Raw genomic sequence first — 22,012 nt, 5'->3', positions numbered from 1 at the left:
TGCTTAAGTTACATTTTTGGTGTTGAGAAGGTAACTGAATCTGTTTCAGAAGTTTTCTATTGTGTATAATGCCCGATATCTTAGCATTGGAAGTAACGACTGTTGTTCGAAATTAAATATAATTTTTTTCTTGTGAACATGCAGGTCAAAATGACCGCGTGAAAAAATAAAAGTCAATAACCAAAATGTCACAATGGCCACATGAAAAAGTACAAATATATATAACAAATGTTATATTTGGGATAACACTTTCTGAGTAAAGTACAGATTCTCGTACTTTTTGGGGGTTGAGTCGAGAACCTGTACTTTACTCAGAAAGTGTTATCCCAAATATTACATTTGTTACATTTGATCACTTTCTAAATGGCATTGTGTTTTCATACAAATATATAGTACGAATAGTGTTAGTTTCCATTTATTTGCTCTATTTATTTCATTGATCCAAAGTAACCATCATTGAAACCTGCATGTGTTGTCTTACTGATCAAGTTGTTAATACACTTTTGTAATGCATACGCTGGAAGTAAGAAAACGTAAACTTTATGTATAACAACTTCTGGTTTATTGCATATAGCGAGACCCGTGAAGATCCGGGGTAGAATAGGTCTTCAGCAACCCATGCTTGCTGTAAAAGGCGACTATGCTTGTCGTAAGAGGCGACTAACGGGATCGGGTGGTCAGGTTCACTGACTTGGTTGACGCATGTCATCGTATCCCAATCACAGAATTGTCTGGTCCAGACTCGATCATTTATAGACCGCCGTCATGTAGCTGGAATATTGCTGAATGCGGCGTTAAGCAACAAACAAACAAACAAAGGCATATAGCGACGTTTCGATGTAGATTCTCACACCGTTCTCAAGCTGGAGTCATAACAACCAAGTGATGAGACGTGTATGATATGTTGTGATGAACAGAAGATTAACATTGACAACAACAGGTAATTGTTATCCATAAAGTTGTACGTTTTCTTGCTTACTCATCAACTTCTAGAATGCCAATCAAACAGTTAATACGCTGATACTGTGTTAATTGATTGATCACACTGACTGGATTGATGAATATAAACAAGGGGTGAAGCATATTACTTCCCATTCACCATGTTTGCTAATGTAGCAAAACTTTCCGTAAGAATGCGCATGTTCTTGTGTGACTCCATTAATATAAAACGTCAACGCCAGAGAATAAAAAGTCTCGATTATCTGCCGAAACAGATTCTGTTGGGCGAAAAGGGCAGAATAGGGGTAAGCAATGGATTCATCGCACATGCGGCACTGGATACCTTATTCTTGTATATACGATAGCTACGCGATAAATCGCAAAGAACAATGACGGACGAAGCTCGGTTTATTTCACGATAAAACATTGTTCTATCAAATGTATAGCTTACAGTGCACTTTGCATAAGATACATACCATCTTTCTATGTTAAGCCCATGCGCAGCTATTCTAGAACGCAGGATTGGCGCATTTCCAAGCAATAAATGCCAAGTTCTGCCCGAAACTCTCATGTTCAATCGGTAATGGTATTCCATTTAAGTGTTGCTCTGAACTCTGAAAATATTGTTGAATAAATAATCTTGATTTTCATTCCTTATAAGTGATATTTTCCAACAGTCAGTGTGTGTATCTAATTATTATTTGAAAAGTAAAGTTCCGCGTAGTGTGTGTTGTATTCTACATCCAGGAATGGGGTTGTTGGGGTGGCCACCTCCACCCCTTTTTAACACGTACAACCCCACCCACCCCCTCTCGCACACACAGAGAAAAATGACAAGAAATGTTACCTACCATTATAACATGTTGATTTGGGCGTGAAAGTACCCCATCTCCCCTCTCACTGAAATTACACCCCACCCTTTTTTAAAATAAAATCCTGAATTCACCCCTGAACATTCATTTAATTTTATTTTGTTGACACAGGGATTAAATTGGAATGGAATATTTCTAAATTACTAAATACGAATGGGTTAAACCCGTAACGTAAGCCCAGCGCTTTTCAGCAGTTGTATGTAACTGGATCACATCCATGTATGCATGTGTAGCATTCCATGTAACGACAAGCACTGGAAATATAATTACGAAAGAGTTACTCCCCTTCATTCACAACTATGCAACCACGCACATGCGCATTTCAAATCCGCCATTTCCCCTGGCAGGTGCGTAAAATATGGATTGTGTGAAATCAGTTTGATGAGGAATGTTTAATATGCGAAATTGCATGTTCACAATTTGAAACATGTGTTAAACATGGATCACTTTATATATTAAACGCTATCAGTTGTAGAGACAGTTCCAGCATTTGTAATTAAACACGATTTGTCCACCACCGGTACTGTCGATTTCCCACCCACGTGCGAATATTTAGCAATGCATATGATAATGTGTGTTTCATTGGCCATAAGTATGTGAAAGAAACATTCTTTGCGTTATCACTTGAGCAGTGTCGTTGTAGTATTGTGTGTAACGAACTGAGTTTAGACTTTTATTTGTTGTTCCAAACTTAAATCGCCGATACAAGACTGAGATTAACCAATGCTACGATTTTCTGATCTGGGCTACTTGTCCAATATTTTTATCAGCAAGAAAAAAACAACTCCTCCTCATTATAGTATCATATGTTCTCTGAAGAGAATCGGCTATGACCAAAGATGTACATGTGGCACTGTCTGTGGTGAGAGGTCATCAGATTTTTTTTCTATCACTGCTCAAGATAAAACATAGGGAAAAATATAGACGTGTGTATACTATGATCATGGTCAAGTAGTAGCCTATTTTAAGTCGGAATACAACTGAATGTTAATGAAACTATTTTAGAATAATTTGAAATGTGTGATGTTTTAATTCTAATTTCCAAAATGTATACACGATAATAGTATTAATACATTGTTTTTACATAATTAGTTTCTTTTTTCTATGATTAAGTGCTGCACGTGGAATTACCATGGTTGTGTGGACATTGTATTAAGTGGCAAGTATGAAACTAAGACATTGTCTCGTATGTTAAGGGTTATCAATAAATACAAGATTGAGATACATTATGAATAAATTAGAGACAGCAAATACAAGAAACAAGGGTTCAGTGACATCAAACTTGAGGGGAACACCGACAGACGAAAAGACCACCAGAAAAGTGTCTTTGGAAGATTATATTTCCTAAAACAAGCGTCATAATAGTGACATCAATGGGAGAAATTAGTTTGTACTTCAGATATTTTAAATAGCTCTAGGTAACGACATATATTCAATTTGTCACCTTGAAAAACTCTAAATACCGTATTTGACGTAATAAGCGCCCACAGCGATATTTGCTGATATATTGGCTAGTGAACAATCCAAATTAGCACCCCTTCCGATTGATCAATATACACAAAACTTAATTATACATGTATGAAACTATTATATGCATCCTTAATCATGGGAAATAAAATTCTGGAAAAATATATGTCGTATATAAACATTTCCGGCTGTCAGCATAAACCACGAAATTTACTATCTTTCAACTCTGTTGTTTTTCACCAAAATAATATTCTAATAAGAACCCCCTATTCTAATTTTGAGAGCGCTCTGGGTGCTTATTATGTCGAATATGGTAGTTGGATATCGCCAATGATGAAAACAAACCAGTTTACCATCTTCCACAAACAGGACCTTGCACTATGAATGTTGTAACTTTCAGTCTGATACTGTAAGATACTCATGCGATAGTCATAGGTTATAATAGCTTTGTGGACAGCGGCATTATTTCTGAACACAGGCAACATGCCTGAAGTTGTAGTATTATTCGCTGTCAGGTTTTCTGCGTGTTAGCGTGCCACAAAAAGTATAACAAATAAAGTACCCTGCATAAATGGAAGATTTAAAGATCAAATGTGTGTTGGTGAATAATTTGCTTTGAGAGTCATTTGGAGGCACGCTCACATTTGTATGGACTTTTCACTTTAGACTATTCATAACGTGGAGTAGGTATTTACAGATTGTAACATTGGTAACAGGTGCAGCTCCATGCATTTGAATAAAATTGTATTGCTTTCCATTTCTATATGCCAGCAGTATACACATGTCTATAACCTAGTTGTGTAATATCTCCACTCCGGTTATTCAAAACTGATGCGGAGGTGGGATAGCTTGGTGGTTAAAGCACTCATTCAACACGCTGAAGCCCCGGGTTCGATTCCCCACATGGGTACAATGTGTGAAGCCCATTTCTAGTGTCCCTGCCGTGATATTGCTGGAATATTGCTAAAAGCAGCATAAAACCACACTCACTCATAACTGATGGAAAATGTACACTTTTCGTTTTCATAATTGACAATTGTTTTGAACATCACTGGATTGTCTGGTCCAGACTCAATTATTTACAGACCGTCGTCACATAGGTAGCTGGAATATTGCTGAGTGCGGCGTGAAACAACAAACCAACCAACCAACATGTTATGTGAAACTTTCATCAGTGACTTATGTGTGATCTTGCTTCACTATACTTCAGTACTGCGTGTGAAATTTTTTGTGTAGTGTTTTGTTTTCTCATACTTTTTTTTCTCCATCAGATAGTTTTTTCCTCAATCCCTTGGGGATCGTACAACTCGGTTTCTCAGGTTCAGTCATAAATCAGCTTTTTTTTGCCGTCCAAATAGGAGGATAAGGTAATTTGTGAACCTTTTTCTTTTTTCTTTATTTTTTTCTTTTCTTGATACATGTTACGTTATTATTCCTCAACGGATTAAAAATCCGTTGAGATATTTGTAGATAAGGTGAGTTAACATTGCCTGATCATGTTGAATAGGATGACAGTATTTAGATTTTTGTTTGAAAAAGACACCAAGTCACACAAGATATCAAAAGGGAAGAATGTATGGGGGAAGTGGGGGAGCCTTGTGGTTAAAGTGTTCGCTCGTCATGACGACGATCCTATATCGATTCCCCACATGGGTACAATGTTTGAACCCCATTTCACGCTAACAACATTTGAAAGTTTGCCATGGTGATTATTTGTCAAGGTGTGATTTGTACTTTGCACTGTGTGGTGCTGGCAAGCTAAAGCAAAAATAATCTTCCTTTCATCATTCCTTTTTACTGTTGAGGTAGTCTAGTGGTTAAAGTGTTCACTCGTCATGCCGAAGGTCCAAGTTCTATTCCCCATATGGGAACAAAGAGTGAAGCCCATTTCTGGTGTCCCCTGCAGTGATAAAGCTGGAATATTGCTAAAAGTTAAACAATGTTCATTCACTCAGAATGTATGATAGTACAGTAAAGTACGGTTATAACGAACTCAAAGGGACTACTAATTTTAGTTGTTATAACCGTAGTTTGTTATAAGCATATATACAGCATGACTACAGCAAATAGTCGGGACCAAAAAAGTAAGTTCGTTATATCCGTCAGTTCGTTATACATGTTATAAGCGTGTTCGTTGTAACCGTAGTTTACTGTACCTTGATTTCCTTGATAAAACATGGGGGTACAGGTATCTGAAAACAATAGATGCTGGGTCTCGATTACATGCAGGGTATTTTTTGTACATGGAAGTATCCCGATTATTTTCTTTGCGCAACGATGGCTTCAAATGAATAAAATTTGTGTTTTGACTACTGTATGGGACCTGTGAAGATTCCGGGTTAGAATAGGTCTTCAGCAACTCATGGTTGCCGTAAAAGGCGACTATGCTTGTGGTAAGAGGCGACTAATGGGATCGGGTGGTCAGGCTCGCTGACTTGGTTGACGCATGTCATCGTATCCCAATTGCGTGGATCAGTGTTCTTGATGTCAATCACTGGATTTTCTGGTCTAGACTTGATTTCTTTTACAGACTGCCGTCTTATAGCTGGGATATTGCTGAGTGCGGCGTTAAACAACAAACCAAACACCACCACCCACCCCAAAAAGAAAGAAAAGACTACTGTATGCATACAACACATTGTCCACACTACACTAGAGAAGTTTTAACCTTCTGTACTGAAGATGGTAGGGCCGGGACGGGTAACTCAGTACTCGGGTCAGGGGGTGGTCCTGAGTACCCCTTGTACCTGGGTACCCACAGGACTACCCGGACCCGTGGTTAGTCATGTGGTATATTGTGTAATGACAAAACCTCACTATGTCTCCGTGGTTACACTAGATGTGGCTAATGTTCGCATTTCTTTCTGAGGATACACACATTCCTTTTGACTTGCATATGTTGGAGTAAAGATAACACTTTAGTCAACTTCCGTGTACGCATGATCTGGTCGTTTGATACATGTATCTAAATAGTTTTGTCCAGGGCTGGGGTAAAACAATTCCCAATCAGACATTTTGTTCCTAACTCTTGAGACCTGCAGTGGGTACCCGGTTAGGGTCGGGTAATAGGGGGTCGGGTAATAGGGGGTCGGATACCCGGGTATCAAATTTAGACTCATCCCAGTCCTAGAAGATGGGTCTGAAAACAATAGATACCATATTTGATGTTGATTAGATTCCTGAAATACTGTTGCTATGGTTTCAATGCATCCCTAATAGACACATCTACAGGCAGCTGGGCAGGAATAGTTTCGCTTATTATCATAGGAATCTGTTGCTAAATCCAGAATTTCAATTCAGCTACTCACTTATGTTAACTTTGCCCAGATGAAGATATGCATGATTTTGAAAAACACAATACACCAATGTTTTCCAAACATATTGTGACATATTTCAAATCGTGGTATACTGGTAATACCATGCACCTATTATTCAGGATGTTAAATTGCACAAACCACCATCTGAAATGAGCTTTTGACAAAGTGGTATACCCATGTTTAGTGAGTATCAAGTTGTTGATGTAAAATCCCTTAAATCAATTCTGAAAGTAAAATCTTTCTTTCGGCCTAATTTCTATAAAAAATGAATAATACATTCATGATGAAGCTGAATCATGTAATAGAAGGCATTGTGTGTCGTATTACATACTGGAAACCTGAATATTGTGTGTCATATTACATACTGGAAACCTGAATATTTATTGTGTGTCATATTACATACTGGAAACCTGAATATTGTGTGTCATATTACATACTGGAAACCTGAATATTGTGTGTCGTATTACATACTGGAAACCTGAATATTGTGGGTCATATTACATACTGGAAACCTGAATATTGTGTGTTGTATTACATACTGGAAACCTGAATATTGGACCAGTTGAGCTCAGTCCCTTGTAGTTTTCTTCACACACAATTTCTTTTGAAGTCACCATTTTCTTAGAGATTACACAAACAGCACATACTAATAGCGAGATGAGTTTGGAATTTTCTTGGGCTTGGGCATGGTTCTGCAAGATGTATACTGGGGATTGGTATTAGAGGTTTAAAGTGTATCACAGTATTTTGCAATGCACAAGGCGGCCGTATTGCGATACGTATCACAATATTGTGTATAATTCTAAATTTTTAATTCTTCGATTCCTGACATGGGTACGATGTGTGAAGCCCATTTCTGGTGTCCCCCGCTGTGATATTGCTGTGATATTGCCAAAAGCGGCGTAAAACCATACTCACTCACTCACTAAATTTGATTCAGTAGCAATCTAATACATTGAGGTATGAACTGAAGTTCATAAATGGAACAAAACAAAACAAGCAGCCATCTTGGGGCCCCGGATCCTCGCTCCTGGGGATCGAAGGCATTTGGGAAGTATATAACAATAAACACATGATACAAATCCCCATTAGAAATCACCCATATGTCAAGGATGAAAAATGATATTGTGATACGTATCATGGAAAGAATGAATCTGAATTCGGATATACCATAATACCTAAAACCCTTAATGTATACACAATGGTTTTTGGGTAAATTGGTGATAAAGTACCTTTAAAGTTTGGGTAAGGATTTGTTATCATCTATTCGTTTTGTGGAAGATCTTTGACATTTAACAATAGATGCTACTCGAAAGAAGTATGAACACCAGGTTCTTTCATTAATTACTGTAGTAAATCCTGAATTGTTTGATAGGCGTTTCTAAGAAGTTGACGGATGAGAAAGTAAATGGTACAATAAAGAAGTTGTTATCCACAAGTGTTTTATTTATGGAGAACTTCTTTGTTATGCTGTACAAATAAGAAGTTATCCATAAAAAAATCCACTACAGTTAATCTGTACAGTGGTAGTTTTAGTTCACTAGTCCTTATGATGATAACATATAGAAAAACCCTTAATAATGGCAAATTTCTACTAGTCCTTAGGATACCTTTACTATTGGGCAGTTTGGCAAGGACTACAGGACTGGTGCCAATTTCTAACACTGCTGTAATACAAAAGAATCTGGTGTTCCTTTGGGTAGTGTGTTTAAATGTTTATTAGCTAAATTGAGTGTTTCAAGCTTTCACTGTTTAGATTTTCAGAAACGTGTTTTGAGCATGTTCAGTAAATGTTAAAGTTGTGTTCTATTTGTTAAACTCTTAATGACATGCACTGTTGCTTTGGTTAATATCTAATATTAGATTGTGTTGTGTTTACTACCTTTGACCCTTCTAAAATATTAGAATACATTTGGAAATATTCCATAATCCTTTCTTTTTATACTCTAGTTGTATTTTAATTTTCACATTCAAAATGTGTTCTGAAAGTACTTTCATTAAGTTACCAGAGATTTATTTTGGAGTTCTGGTGATCAATATTTCTGTATGTAAACTTAAACACTGCTTTCATAATTGGTATTAATTAAATGATGTGTGTCCAAATAAAATGGAATTTAAACAGAAGTCCAATTTTGGACAAGATAATGATTTTGCCCCATTTTGGCATGCCACAAACATTTATTTTAACAATCTTCAACAAATTCTCTCTGGCCTTATTAGGTGTTTTGAAAAAGGGAGGTGAAATTTATCACGTTTATACGACATTGAAATTATCCTGATACTGAACTTTAATATATTATCTCTCTTCTTGGATGCAGTGTTTAAGGTCCTATGAAGGGGCGGTCGGGTAGCCTAGTGGTTAAAGCGTTAACTCGTCATGCCAAAGACCCGGGTTCGATTCCCGACATGGGTACAATGTGTGAAGCCCATTTCTGGTGTCCCCCGCTGTGATATTGCTGGAATATTGCTAATAGTGGCGTAAAACCATACTCACTTAAAGTCCTATAAAATGTAGCCAGTCTTGATGTAGCATCTTTCTTTCAAACTAATGGGAATAGCTGAATATTTACACCATGTATCCTATTGAAAGGTTATTTGAGACTTTTTCAGCCAACACTGCCAGACAGCCTTTGTTTCAGTGTTGTAGTGAAAGAATGGAAATTCCTGATTTTCTTTTGATGCACTTTTGTGAACACTGTTGCCAGAAGGGCTCACAATGTTCCAGGGTTTGTTCACAACTGTATTTGTGACTTCATTTATTAATGTGCTAATTGCAATGTTACACCGATCTTATCGTAAATTTAAGTTGTGTATTCTACAGGTTGATTCACCAGGGAACAGGTCAGACATATTAATAATCATCTTGAATATTCTACTGAAAACATTTGTTTTCTGTTTACCAGGTATCGCTACATTGATTTTTTTTCCTTTTTTTTTTTCATTTTTCCTCTTCACCATGGCCCCTGGAAGACGTCAGGTTGTCTGTCTGAAGGTTGTCGCAGCTAACTATCACAATGGCAGACAACTCCAACACAAACCTTATCATAAACTACCTGCCGCAGACCCTGTCAGATGAAGAGTTCCGGTCCATGTTCCTCAGTATCGGTCCAATCAAGTCCTGCAAGATCGTCCGCGACAAGTCATCTGGCTACAGCTATGGCTTTGGTTTCATCGACTACGAAGATGAAGACGATGCACAACGCGCCATTAAAACATTGAATGGGCTGCAGATGCAGAACAAAAAGATCAAAGTTGCTTTGGCTCGACATGGAGGCGACGCCATCAAGGGTGCGAACCTCTACGTACGGAACCTCCCCAGGGAATGGAGAGAGGAGGAGGTGCATTCTTACTTCGAGCCTTACGGCAAGATCATCCAGACACGAGTTTTGGTTGATCCCAATACGGGTGTGTCCAAAAGGGTAGGCTTTGTTCTGTATGACACAAGATCAGAGGCAGACGCAGCATGTAGTGCTCTTGGGGGTAAGAACCCACCAGGTTCAAATGAGGCCTTACTTGTTAAATTTGCTGATGATAATGCAAAGAAGCTCCGCCCACCCCCCGGGTACCAGCAGCATCAATCCCACCATCATTCTGCCGGCTACAGCAATCGCTTTCCCTCCCCTGGACCCATGCGCAACCAACGGAACCGTTTCCACTTCAACCCCATGGGCCAAGGTCATCCAGGTCAAGGTCCTTACAGCCAGGCTGGGGGTCACATCCTGTTCGTTTACAACATTGGGACTGATGCTGATGAAAAGCTTCTGTGGCAGTTGTTTGCCCCATGTGGAACTGTGCAGAAAGTGAACGTTATTATGGACACAGGGAAGGGTTGTTGTAAAGGTTATGGGTTTGTCACCATGACAAACTACGAGGAAGCTGAGTATGCCATAGAGTGCTACAACGGTTACTGGCTCAAAGGTCGTCAGCTGCAGGTGTCCTTCAAGAACTAAGTGACCGGTCTCCTGATGGTCAAATAGCTTTACGAACCATGCATAAAGACTTGCTGTTACTTCACTGTTATTCTTATGTTTTGGACAATCAATCATGCCAAATGTTAACATTGAGGATGAATTTACTTGTGAACTAAATCATATTCAATGTGTAATACTGTATTCAACGTATGAAGTGCCAATAGTCATGACAAATAGGGTGGACACTCAGAAAAGAGGACTTAATCCTTTGTTTAAGCTATGAAAGGATCTGAGTATTTCATTGCAGTACGATAAATAATAGGACATTTCTGCCTGTTTATCTTAACATGTTAAAGGGACTATTTTGTTCAAAAGCGGTGTTGGGTAGCCCAGTGGTTATAGTGTTCGCTTAACATGTTATTCACAGGTTTGATAAGGATTGATCATTGCAGAGATCACTAGGGGGAGCTCTAGTAACAATCTTGACTGACTACTTGTTTTATCATTGTTGGCATTGCTCATTATATTGATGGAACAAACATTTAATCTCCATTCTCACTTTCTGTTGAGAAAAGCTGGTGGCAATTTATACATTGAATACGGTATAGCGCAGTATGTGAGTTGAGAGAAACTGTTTCGTTTTTTTCATGTTTATTGCCTTTATTGGAAAATGGTTCCAAGTATTTTTTTCTGTTTCACTGTTTCATTGTGTATATGTGGGCATTATCTGTTTCTTTTAAGGGAGATCTTATTTTCCTAATGAGATTAATCAACACTTATTAGTTCAAGATGATCAATTAACCTTTTATTAGATTTCATTTGAGAGTAACTACTTATGTTATTCTTGCTGGACAATAATTCAATTTATTTTCTCCCTTTGTGTTTACCCTATATAGTTGTGTGTGATTATGGGCGGTGTATTGATTCTGTGATTACATTTCTTGTCCCTCTCTTGGTGTTATGGCTTGACTGCTGCATTTAAAAGAAATTCGTCGCCATCTGTGGTAAAAACGTGTTGTGGTTTTGACTTATTTGGGGTAAGCTTTGAAAAATGGGAAGTATGATTGCAGAGCTCCAGATATGCTGCGTATCTGCGTGAAATACGCATCAGAAATGCAGAAATACACAGTAAAATATAATCCAAGCGTATCAAGTACACAACGAACATTACAGATACCCTACAAAAATAAAACTTGTGCGTATCATCAAAATATTGTGAAGTAACCCTCCGTATTCGATTACCAAATCAGCAACTTATTTTGAAATTATAATAGGGCATTCCGTCAACCTTGCCAAACTCCACGATGACAGTTACATCATGATCATTTGGCATCACACTTTCTTGTGGAAGTATCGTGGTATTTTTGAGTCCTATAAAGCTCTCCAACCCACACGACACCAGTTTGCAGGGACTAGATGAATAGTGTTTTTAAATATTTAACTTAAAAACCCACATGTGTAAAAACTAGTGGGTAAAAGAAATTTGAATACGCAGATAGAATTACTGATACCCAATGATTTTAAAATGCATGGGTAAAATACCTACAACACCAAAAGCTTATCTGGAGCTCTGGATTGGGTTACAATAGGTCCCCCACCAACAAGTGTAAGAAGCAACTTAATGGATAACTGCCATGCTTGATGAATGTTTTCTTCATAGCCCTAATTGTTATACCTCTTTCACGAAAATACCTTTTTCCCTAAGCACAACCTATTTTATATCTATTAGCGTATGCATGGCATGTGTGTGGTGAAACGTGGAGCCTGACACAACATTCCACTCTTTACAGGACTTCTAGGGGTGGAGAATCTGTATGTCAAACACTGTTTTAGTTTTCATAGTTCTGCCTTGCAGTAAACATCTAAAAAAAAGTCAGTTTTGTGTGCTTAACTGCAGTTAGTTTGACAGTTTGTCGTGAAGTTTTAAAGCTGTTCAATAATTTTTTTAATACCGATTCAGGAACCTTATAAATTTTCTGACTTTGTTTGGATTGACATTAATACAGAAATGTCATCAGACAGTGTTTACTGACAAACTGAAACAATATCACAGGTGCTTTAAAAACTTTGCTGGACAAGTATGTTTTAACATAATTATGACATTTTCTAGTGACAAAATCTGTTGTCAGCTTAATCAGAATTTGATGTGCAGAGTTGCCTCCCTTTGTTGTGCAAGAATGTACTTGCTGGGTTCTATTTCTCAGATTCTATCTGATTATATTCTTAGGGCTGTCGGTGTCATACCTGAACGTTTTGGCTTCGTTTCTGGTTTAAAGTGTCTGAAATACTGCTCTTTCATTTTGTGAATGGTAAAGGGGAAATTGGAAAACATCCCCTGGCCAGTCAAACCACTTTTTCAGTTTACAGTAGGTTGATAATTACATAGGTTGACTTACAAATACTTCTCCACCCCATCCATTTGACATTAACATGCTATAACTGAAATACACCACCCACTCCCTCCATTGGGCATTAGTACCGTGATATATATTACATACTGTTCATAGAGGCTTCGGGGTCAGGCGCCCTGTCATGAAAGGAAATTTGCTGCGCAGATTTGCGTCCTTTGGGGTGCCAGAAACCTATGGTTGTGGGTTCGAATCCCGATTCACCCCAATTATTGTTCCAGGTTTGTCATCATTCCCGTCCTTGTCCCGTCTGAGACCTCCATCAGTTCGGGCTTTCCTCCCATATTAATCTGTCACGCTGTAATGTAACTGCAATACTGTTCAAAGCCGTGTTAAACCCAGCTCACTCACTCACTCACTCATAGAGGCTTAAAGCACCACCCACTGTTGTACATTGAGTCACAGTATAAGCAATACATGTCTAGTTAACTTGTTAACTTGTCATGCCTATGATAAGAAAAAGATTCTGAATGTGATACAAGACCTGGGATGCCTTTCGTCTATGGCACAGTAATGTCATGTTTGTTTCTCCTTAAACTGAACTGCCGTCATAATGATAATAGTCGTCCAGGATGATGTCAGTCATGGAGGTGTGAATTGGATGATGCATTAGATGAAGAAGCGCTTGGAGGGTGATACAGATTAAAATGAAAAAAATCACAAATGTATATCAAGTTTACCCTCTGCTGACTTTCCAATAAAGTATTAATGCAGACTAAAGTTTCTTCTTTTTTTTCACTGAACAGGTGCTGTGTTAGACTTGGCTAAGTCTGTGTTGAAGTTGTTTTAACCATACGACAATGATACCAGACTTACACATTACGCTTGGAAGGGTGTATGGTCCGATTCCTGAGGTTTGCGGGGAGATTTTGTGGTTGGTTGGTTTGTTGTTTAACGCCGCACTCAGCAATATTCCAGCTATATGACGGCGGTCTGTAAGTAATCGAGTCTGGACCAGACAATCCAGTGATTAATATCATGAGCATCGATCCACGCAATTGGGATCGATGACATGCATCAACCAAGTCAGCGAGCCTGACCAACCGATCCCATTAGTCGCCTTTTACGACAAGCATAGTCACCTTTTACGGCAAGCATGGGTTGCTGAAGACCTATTCTACCCCGGAATCTTCACGGATCTGGGAGATTTTGTGAAAAGGCTAGATAGGGACACATTGTGTTAAAAGATGGATCACGTGACATGCCAAACCGAATTGAGTTAACTGTTTAGTTTGCTGGGGTAGAAAAGCTCTTCGGCAACCCATGATTGCCGTTAAAGGCGACTAACGGGATCTGATGGTCAGGCTCGCTGACTTGGTTGAAGCATGTCATCGATCCCAATTGCGTGGATCGATGCCCATGTCAAATCACTGGATTGTCTGGTCCAGACTCGATTATTTACAGACCGCCGTCATATAGCGGGAATATTGCTGAGTGCGGCGTAAAACAACAAACCAACCTAACGGGATCGGATGGTCAGGCTCGCTGACTTGGTTGATGCATGTCATCGTATCCCAATTGCTTGGATCGATGCTCATGTCAAATCTCTGGATTGTCTGGCCCAGGCACGATTATGACCGCCGTATTATTGCGGCAATATTGCCGTGTGCAGCGTTAAACAACAAACAAATCTGGTGCCCTCTGCAGGAATATTGCTGTACATGTACTTGTTATATCTTGTTTGGTCCTGGCAGAGTCCATCCTTATTAGAATTAAAGGAAAAAATAGTAGAAATTCTGGTGACGCTAGAAATATTTTCTGGGTCCACTGATTCGCTTAACATAGATAACTGAATTGTTTATCCAGGCAGTTTAATTGTTGTATAAACAGTGTGGCAGGTGGCCTACTTGCTGGCTACAAGCTTCTATTTGGCCGACACCACACTACTAAGCTGATGTGTATTGCATCTGTTTATTAATATGTTTCGCCCCGATTATGTTTCTAAGCTTGTCAACACTACACCCGTGCTCGTGGGTTCCATCCTACATAAGCCGACACACAAAGATGTAACTTGAATACTGTTAGATGCGGCGTTAAACACAACTCACTCACTCACTCGTAGAGGTTTTAAAGCACAACCCACAACTCACTATTAATATGTCAATGGACCTGTGAAGATCCGGGTTAGAATAGGTCTTCAGCAACCCATGCTTGCCGTAAAAGGCGACTATGCTTGTCCTAAGAGGCGACTAACGGGATCGGGTGGTCAGACCTGAAATATAGAGACATGGGTTAAGTAGAAAGTTGTATGCCCGTTCGTTCGAGCAATTGTTAGGGTGGGGTAGCATAGTGGTTGAAGCGATCGCTTGTCAAGCCGAAGGCCCAGGTTCGACTCCCATTATTTTTTACACGGCGACGTAGAGTTACTCCCTCACTCACTATAGCGACTGTAAGATTCTACGCCAAGCGTTTCTTTTTAGATGGGTAGATCTAAGAGTGCAATCCAAGTGTGTTTCTGGTGTAATCAAAGACAGATCAGCGGGGATTCGAAAGTACAAAACCCGTGAATATCCGGGTTAGAATACGTCTTCAGCAACCCATGTTTGCCATAAAAGGCGACTAACGGGATCAGGTGGTCAGGCTCGCTGACCTGTTTGATGCATGTCATCGTATCCCAATATCGTGTATCGATGCTCATGATGTCAATCGCTGGATTGTCTGGTGCAGACTCGATTATTTACAGACCGCCATCATATAGCTGGAATATTATATTGAAACATATTAAATATTGAACATTGAAACTGTAATCATAGGGGGGCGGTCGGGTAGCCTAGTAGTTAAAGCGTTCGCTCGTCACGCCGAAGACCCGGGTTCGATTCCCGACATGGGTACAATGTGTGAAGCCCATTCCTGGTGTTCCCCGCCTTGATATTGCTGGAATATTGCTAAAAGCGGCGTAAAACTATACTCACTCACTCACTCACTCACTCTTTGTAATCATAGGTCTGTGGCGTGCCCAAGGGACGCAACTCTGCACAGCGAATTTCGACGCCTAAGTCGACTGTGTCACCTGTGCCCCCTCCATCATATTACATATTTCCATATATATGTTTGTCATAATAGAATGGAGATACGATACAATTGAATATCTACATTTGGCATGAATTAGCAATCTAAATATCATGACTTGGACCTTGGTGTAGCAATGGCAAACGCAGATACACTAATCTGCCAGCCAGCAAGCAACAAGGACGGAAATTCCGCAGCGCTCCCTGGGCCGCGGTTTCGTACCGGTGCTTGCCATTGTGTTTCTATTTGTTGTGATCCATCGAAACCAGGATTCAGTTTCCGTGAGAATGCATCTCTAGCAGGTTGTGATCATTCTTCCGTGTCGTGAACACCTTTGTTGTGTCAGAGATATTGTGTAATTTGTTTCACATCGAAACTGGTTCAGTGAAACTCCTCCCCGCCTTTTTTTTCCAAATTGGTTCATGAGTTTTCAAATAGGTTTTGCTTTCGGTCATATACTTTAAGTTTTCTTCTTGTCTGGCGCTCGGCATCAAGGGGCTAAAACAAGGACTGGTCGGCTCGGAGTCAGTATACTGTGTCTGAGTGGGGTATTCATGTTAAACTGCGACATGGTATCTCAGTGAGTAAGCACTATAAATCGACACCACATGCAACCACACACACACACACACACACACACACGTTTTAGCACGTCGGTCCAATAATCTTGGACGCGACGTTAAACCCTATTTCACCTCACCTGACCTTTGTCAGGTGACCTTGTGCTAGCTCAATGATAAACCATGCCGCAGTTTAACATGAATACCCAACTCAGACACAGTATACTGACTCCGAGACGACCAGTTCTTGTTTTAGCCCCTTAATGCCGGGCGCCAGACAGGGTAACAACAAGTACCATCTTTTAACATCTTTTGGCATGACGCGGCCAGGGATCGAACCCGGACCTTCCGCTCTCCGGGCGGACGCTCTATCACTAGACCATGGAGGCGGTCTTGGAAGGTTATGGAATATTTCATCAAATAGTTTACCTAGAAGAGATATTTTCCTCACTTTAATAAGGAACAATGTGTGAATGTCATTTCTGGCGTTCCTCCGTGATATTGCTTTGGGTCCAGGGTGGTCCAGTCGTGCAGAGTTGCGTCCCTTGGGCATGCCAGAAACCTACGATTGTAGGTTCCAATCCCGGTTCGCCCCGATTATCTTTCTAGGTTTGTCAGCCCCCGTGGGTTTCACCGAAGTGGCAAACGTCTGAGACCTGCATCATTTCGGGATTACCTCCTACATAAAACTGACACGCCGTGATATAACTGGAATACTGTTAAAAGCGGCGTTAAACCCCACTCACTCACTCACTCACTTGGCACCATACCCGCTGCTCGTTGGTTTCACGGAAGTGGAAAACGTCTGAGACCTGCATCACTTCGGGTTTTCCACCCACATTAAGCTGACACGCCGTGATATAACTGAAATACTGTTCAAAGCGGCGATAAACCAAACTCACTCAATTAAGACATTATGTAAGCCTGGAAGCAATGAGCGAAAACATATTCTATGTCTATATATCTGACATATCGTTTTAAGTTTATAAAAAATTGTAAACGCGCTATCGTGTCCCTAGATTGTCTGGTCAAGACCCGATTGTTGACAGACCGTTGTCGTATGGCAGGAGTACTCTGCGGCGTCAGGCAACTAACAAACTGTGTGAGTGACGGGTGCTATCGGTAGAGCAGGACTGTGTGAGTGACGGGTGCTACCGGTAGAGCAGGACATGCTTACCCGTTTCGCGAACACCTGTTGGGATCACATAACTTCACCACTATTTTGCCTTTTACGCTTAATGAAATATGTTTCCTCAGATAACCAAGACTGATTATTCTCGGGCGTTGACGCTGTATATTATAATTCATATTATCGACCCATCCCCATCCTTCATCGGGGAAGTAACAATAGGACAAGTACTTGACACGTGTTATAATATGCCGTCTCCAATACAACTGGGACCTCATTCTAACTCGAAGTAAAATCTGTTTTAGATATATCGAAGGCTCGCTCGAACGAGCCATTTTGAATGTAGATCTATGCCGAACTCTCGTTAAAAAGTAAAATTGATAGCTTGTTGATTCAAACTCACCAGCGACAGACATTCAGTGCTCTGTGCGGAAGGGGGAGCGCGAGACGCCATTTCCTAAGATTCGAGTGCATAAGGGTCAAGTGTAGGTGTATCATTTGGAATGAAGATGACCCAATTACCAGGCCGGATAATCGAGGTGTATTACTACGGTGGCCCATAAGGGACATGGAGTCTGTTTTCAATATTTTGATTTTTCACTTACTTTTATCGTTTTCATTTTAGTTTTTGACCTTTTCGTTTCTGTTTTTGGCATTTTCATTTTAGTTTTTGACATTTTTGCTTCACTTTTCAACGATTCAGTATCTACTTTATACATGATTTATCACATATTTGTATGACAAATCGTGTTAATTTGCAAAAGGTTATGATAACAGTAAGTGAAATATCAAAATATTGAAAAACAGACTCCATGTTCTATGGGCCACCGTATATTAAAGAGGGTATTTCATACAATGTGTACAAAGAAAATATGTTACTTTAAGGTTTAAAAATATCCACACATAACATCATGAACACTTTCCGAATCCATAACATTAACGTGAGCTCATCTTTCCTGGGGACCCGTGAAGATCCGGCGTAGAATCGGTCTTCAGCAACCTATGCTTGTCGTAAAAGGCGACTAACGGGATCGGGTGGTCAGGCTCGCTGTCTTGGTTGAAACATGTCATCGTATCCCAATTGCGTGGATCGATGCTCATGATATTAATCACTGGATTGTCTGAAGACCTGACTAGTCTTTCTATGCACAAACCAAACTATTAATCCAGAATTTCAAGCTTCGTTGCATGCGATCGGGACAAGATGATATCCCGTTAGATGATAAGTGACAACACTTATGTCGGGATGCAGACGTGATATCAGATTGTTTTCACTGCTGTTCCTTTTCAGCCAGAATGTCACGTGACCTCTGTCTGCCACAGGGCGGGGCCAAAAACTCGAGCTCGAACAATAGCTTATCCGTGTACAGTGAACAGTTCGCAGAAACGGCACTCAAACCCGTGGCCCTGCGTCTGTGTGAATGGTACACTGTCAGATGTAATTGTACCACACTCCCAATCACGAACTCCCATTGGATGAGAGCCATTAGGTGGTCTCTGTGAGGTGAGGTGAAATGGGGTTTAACGTCGCGTCCAAGATTATTGCACTTATATAGCGATGTGCATGTACGTGTGTGTGTGTGTTTGTGTGGCTGCTTGTTACTAGTCCGGACTGATGCCGATTTATAGTGCTAGCTCACTGAGATACCATGCCACAGTTTAACATGAATACCCAACTCAGACACAGTATACTGACTCCGAGCCGACCAGTCCTTGTTTTAGCCCCGTAATGCCGAGCGCCAGACAGGATAACAACAAGTACCATCTTTTAACGTCTTTTGGTATGACGCGGCCGGGGATCGAACCCGGACCTTCCGCTCTCCGGGCGGACGCTCTACCACTAGACCACGGAGGCGGTCTGTGGTCTATGTGAGATACATTACTTGATCTGTTCATATGCACAGTATCCGCAGCATCCATGCATTGTGATGGAAATGAGATGGAACATGTGAGTTTAAATTTTAGGTCACGTCGGCAATATTTCAGCCATAACGATAATAAAGATATGAAATATTAAATTTATATACGTTGATTACTCTTACCAAGATGAAAAAATAATTTCATTGTTTCCAAAATAGGTGCCATTATTTACATAAGATCATGATGTATCTTATTCATAAATCGAGTCTGGACCAGACAATCCAGTGATTGACATCATGAGCATCGATCCAAGCAATTGGGATACGATGACATGCATCAACCGGGATATGGTGCTCAGACTCGTTGCTTTGGTTCATGCGTGCCATCGTATCTCAATTGCTTGGATCGATGCTCATGATGTCAATCACTGAATTGTCTGGTCCAGACTCAATTACTTAAAGACCGCCGTCATATGGCTGGAATTTTGAAGAGTGACGCGTTAAACAACAAACAAAATATTTGCATATACCTGCTAAACGTCTGAGATATGCATCACATCGGGATTTCCTGTTCCATTAAGCTGACACGCCGTGATATCATTGGAATACTGTTCAAAGCGGCGTTAACCCCAACTCACTCACTCACTAACTACATAAACCAACTTTGCAAAACCTTTCAGGACCCTTGTGTATTTGCGATAGTGAAGCATTTCACAGGAAGCAGTACACTGAATTTCTGTGTGGATCCGTTCATATCTGGTAATATCAGATCTGTCTGTACGGAATTGAACCAGGAAGCAACTGTCTGATGAGATTTGTTCCCACATGGTTGTATATAAGTACTGCACTATCTCTCACCACACCACTGCTGCCTTGAGATGGCGACTGTGTGTTCTCCTGGAGCATTTGTTTTCCTCCTCCTCCTCCTCCTCCTCCGGGTCTCATGGTGCATGGAAGCAATGCACATCACAGGCAACTGTTCCGGGGACACCGCTGGACGACAGGATACACTGGAAGTCGTGGGCACATCTGTGAGTACTGTATGTCACGCATGTGTGAGTGAGTGAGTTGGGTTTAACGGAGCTTTTACAACTATTTCAGTTAGGGACCGACCATTTATATGGAGACTTGATATTATTTCGGCTACAGCTGCCAAACCATATTTTTGTTAAATGAAAACTATAAGCCTAAATATGTTTGTGTGAAAAGGACTTGCAACAAAGTGGCGTACAATCTAAAAAATTTCAAGCATTTTCTGAGACAATTTATTGTTTTGAAAACATCCCTAAAACAAAAGGTGAGGTGAAATGGGCTTTAAAGTCGCGTCCAAGATTATTGCACTTATATAGCGACGTGCATGTACGTATGTGTATTTGTGTGGCTGCTTGTACTAGTCCGGACTGATGCCGATTTATAGTGCTAGTTCACTGAGATACCATGCCGCAGTTTAACATGAATACCCCACTCAGACACAGTATACTGACTCCGAGCCGACCAGTCTTTTAACGTCTTTTGGTATGACGCGGCCGGGGATCGACTACCAATTGGCCCAAACGCATTTCCTCTTTAATATGTTTACATCACTCAGCTTCCTTGTCTTTCAGAGACGCATGATCAGCTGTGATGTCATCGAGTCTGATGGTGAGTTCCTAATTGCCTCACAACGTCCTTTTACCCCTGAACATCCGGGTTACAACTGGTCTTCAGCAACCCATTCTTGTACTCCGAGAAGATCCTGGGTGGAATAGGTCTTCAGCAACCCATGTTTGTCGTAGGTGGCGACCAACGGGATCGGGTGGTCAGACTCGCTGACTTGTTTGATGCATGTCGTCGTATCCCAAATGCGTAGATCATTGTTCATGGTGTTAGTGGCTTGATTGTCTGGTCCAGATTCGATTATTTACAGACCACCGTCATATAGCTGGACTATTGCTGGGTGCAACGTTAAACAACAAACAAACATATAACCAAACAAATAAATATTACTTCCTTATGATTGCTCTTTCCCTTGGGTCTATTTTGTCATATTCCAACACTGAGTCATACTTTATTTTACTCTCTCGATCCGGATTCAGGGTCAGAATTGGTACCAGCAGCCCATGCTTGTCGTAAGAGGCGTGAAAACCAAAATACAAACATCTGCCCGGAGACCGCCTCCGTGGTCCAGTAGATAGAGCATCTCTCCGGAGACCGCCTCCGTGGTCCAGTAGATAGAGCATCTGCCCGGAGACCGCCTCCGTGGTCCAATAGATAGAGCATCTGTCCGGAGACCGCCTCCGTGGTCCAGTAGATAGAGCATCTGCCCGGAGACTGCCTCCGTGGTCCAATAGATAGAGCATCTGTCCGGAGACCGCCTCCGTGGTCCACTAGATAGAGCATCTGTCCGGAGACCGCCTCCGTGGTCCAGGAGATAGAGCATCTGCCCGGAGACCGCCTCCGTGGTCCAATAGATAGAGCATCTGCCAGGAGACCGCCTCCGTGGTCCAGTAGATAGAGCATCTGCCAGGAGACCGGCTCCGTGGTCCAATAGATAGAGCATCT

The 22,012-nt window shown here is 40.7% G+C and overlaps 1 protein-coding gene across 2 annotated transcripts; it reads left to right on the top strand.

Moving 5' to 3' along the window:
* The first annotated feature begins 2,119 nt into the window (after positions 1–2,119).
* LOC124145537 (ELAV-like protein 1) lies at positions 2,120–11,541 on the top strand. Of its 2 annotated transcripts, XM_046515329.2 has the most exons (3): positions 2,142–2,158; positions 4,550–4,645; positions 9,566–11,541. In XM_046515329.2, the coding sequence occupies exon 3, from the start codon at positions 9,610–9,612 to the stop codon at positions 10,543–10,545; it is 936 nt and encodes a 311-aa protein (XP_046371285.2). In that variant the 5' UTR covers positions 2,142–2,158; positions 4,550–4,645; positions 9,566–9,609; the 3' UTR covers positions 10,546–11,541. The 2 variants fall into 2 exon arrangements, with proteins under 2 accessions (XP_048245089.1, XP_046371285.2); XM_048389132.1 differs by lacking the exon at positions 4,550–4,645 and having other exon boundaries at positions 2,120–2,158.
* Positions 11,542–22,012: the final 10,471 nt, after the last annotated feature.

The sequence above is a fragment of the Haliotis rufescens genome, unplaced genomic scaffold (assembly GCF_023055435.1).
Source record: "Haliotis rufescens isolate VD_foot unplaced genomic scaffold, xgHalRufe1.0.p SCAF_8, whole genome shotgun sequence".
Taxonomy (NCBI): Eukaryota; Metazoa; Mollusca; class Gastropoda; order Lepetellida; family Haliotidae; genus Haliotis; species Haliotis rufescens.
This window is presented reverse-complemented; position numbering and strand designations above follow the sequence as displayed.

Coding starts and splice junctions, on each gene's coding strand:
- LOC124145537 (XM_048389132.1), top strand. CDS start 9,610: ATGGCAGACAACTCCAACACAAACCTTATCATAAACTACCTGCCGCAG.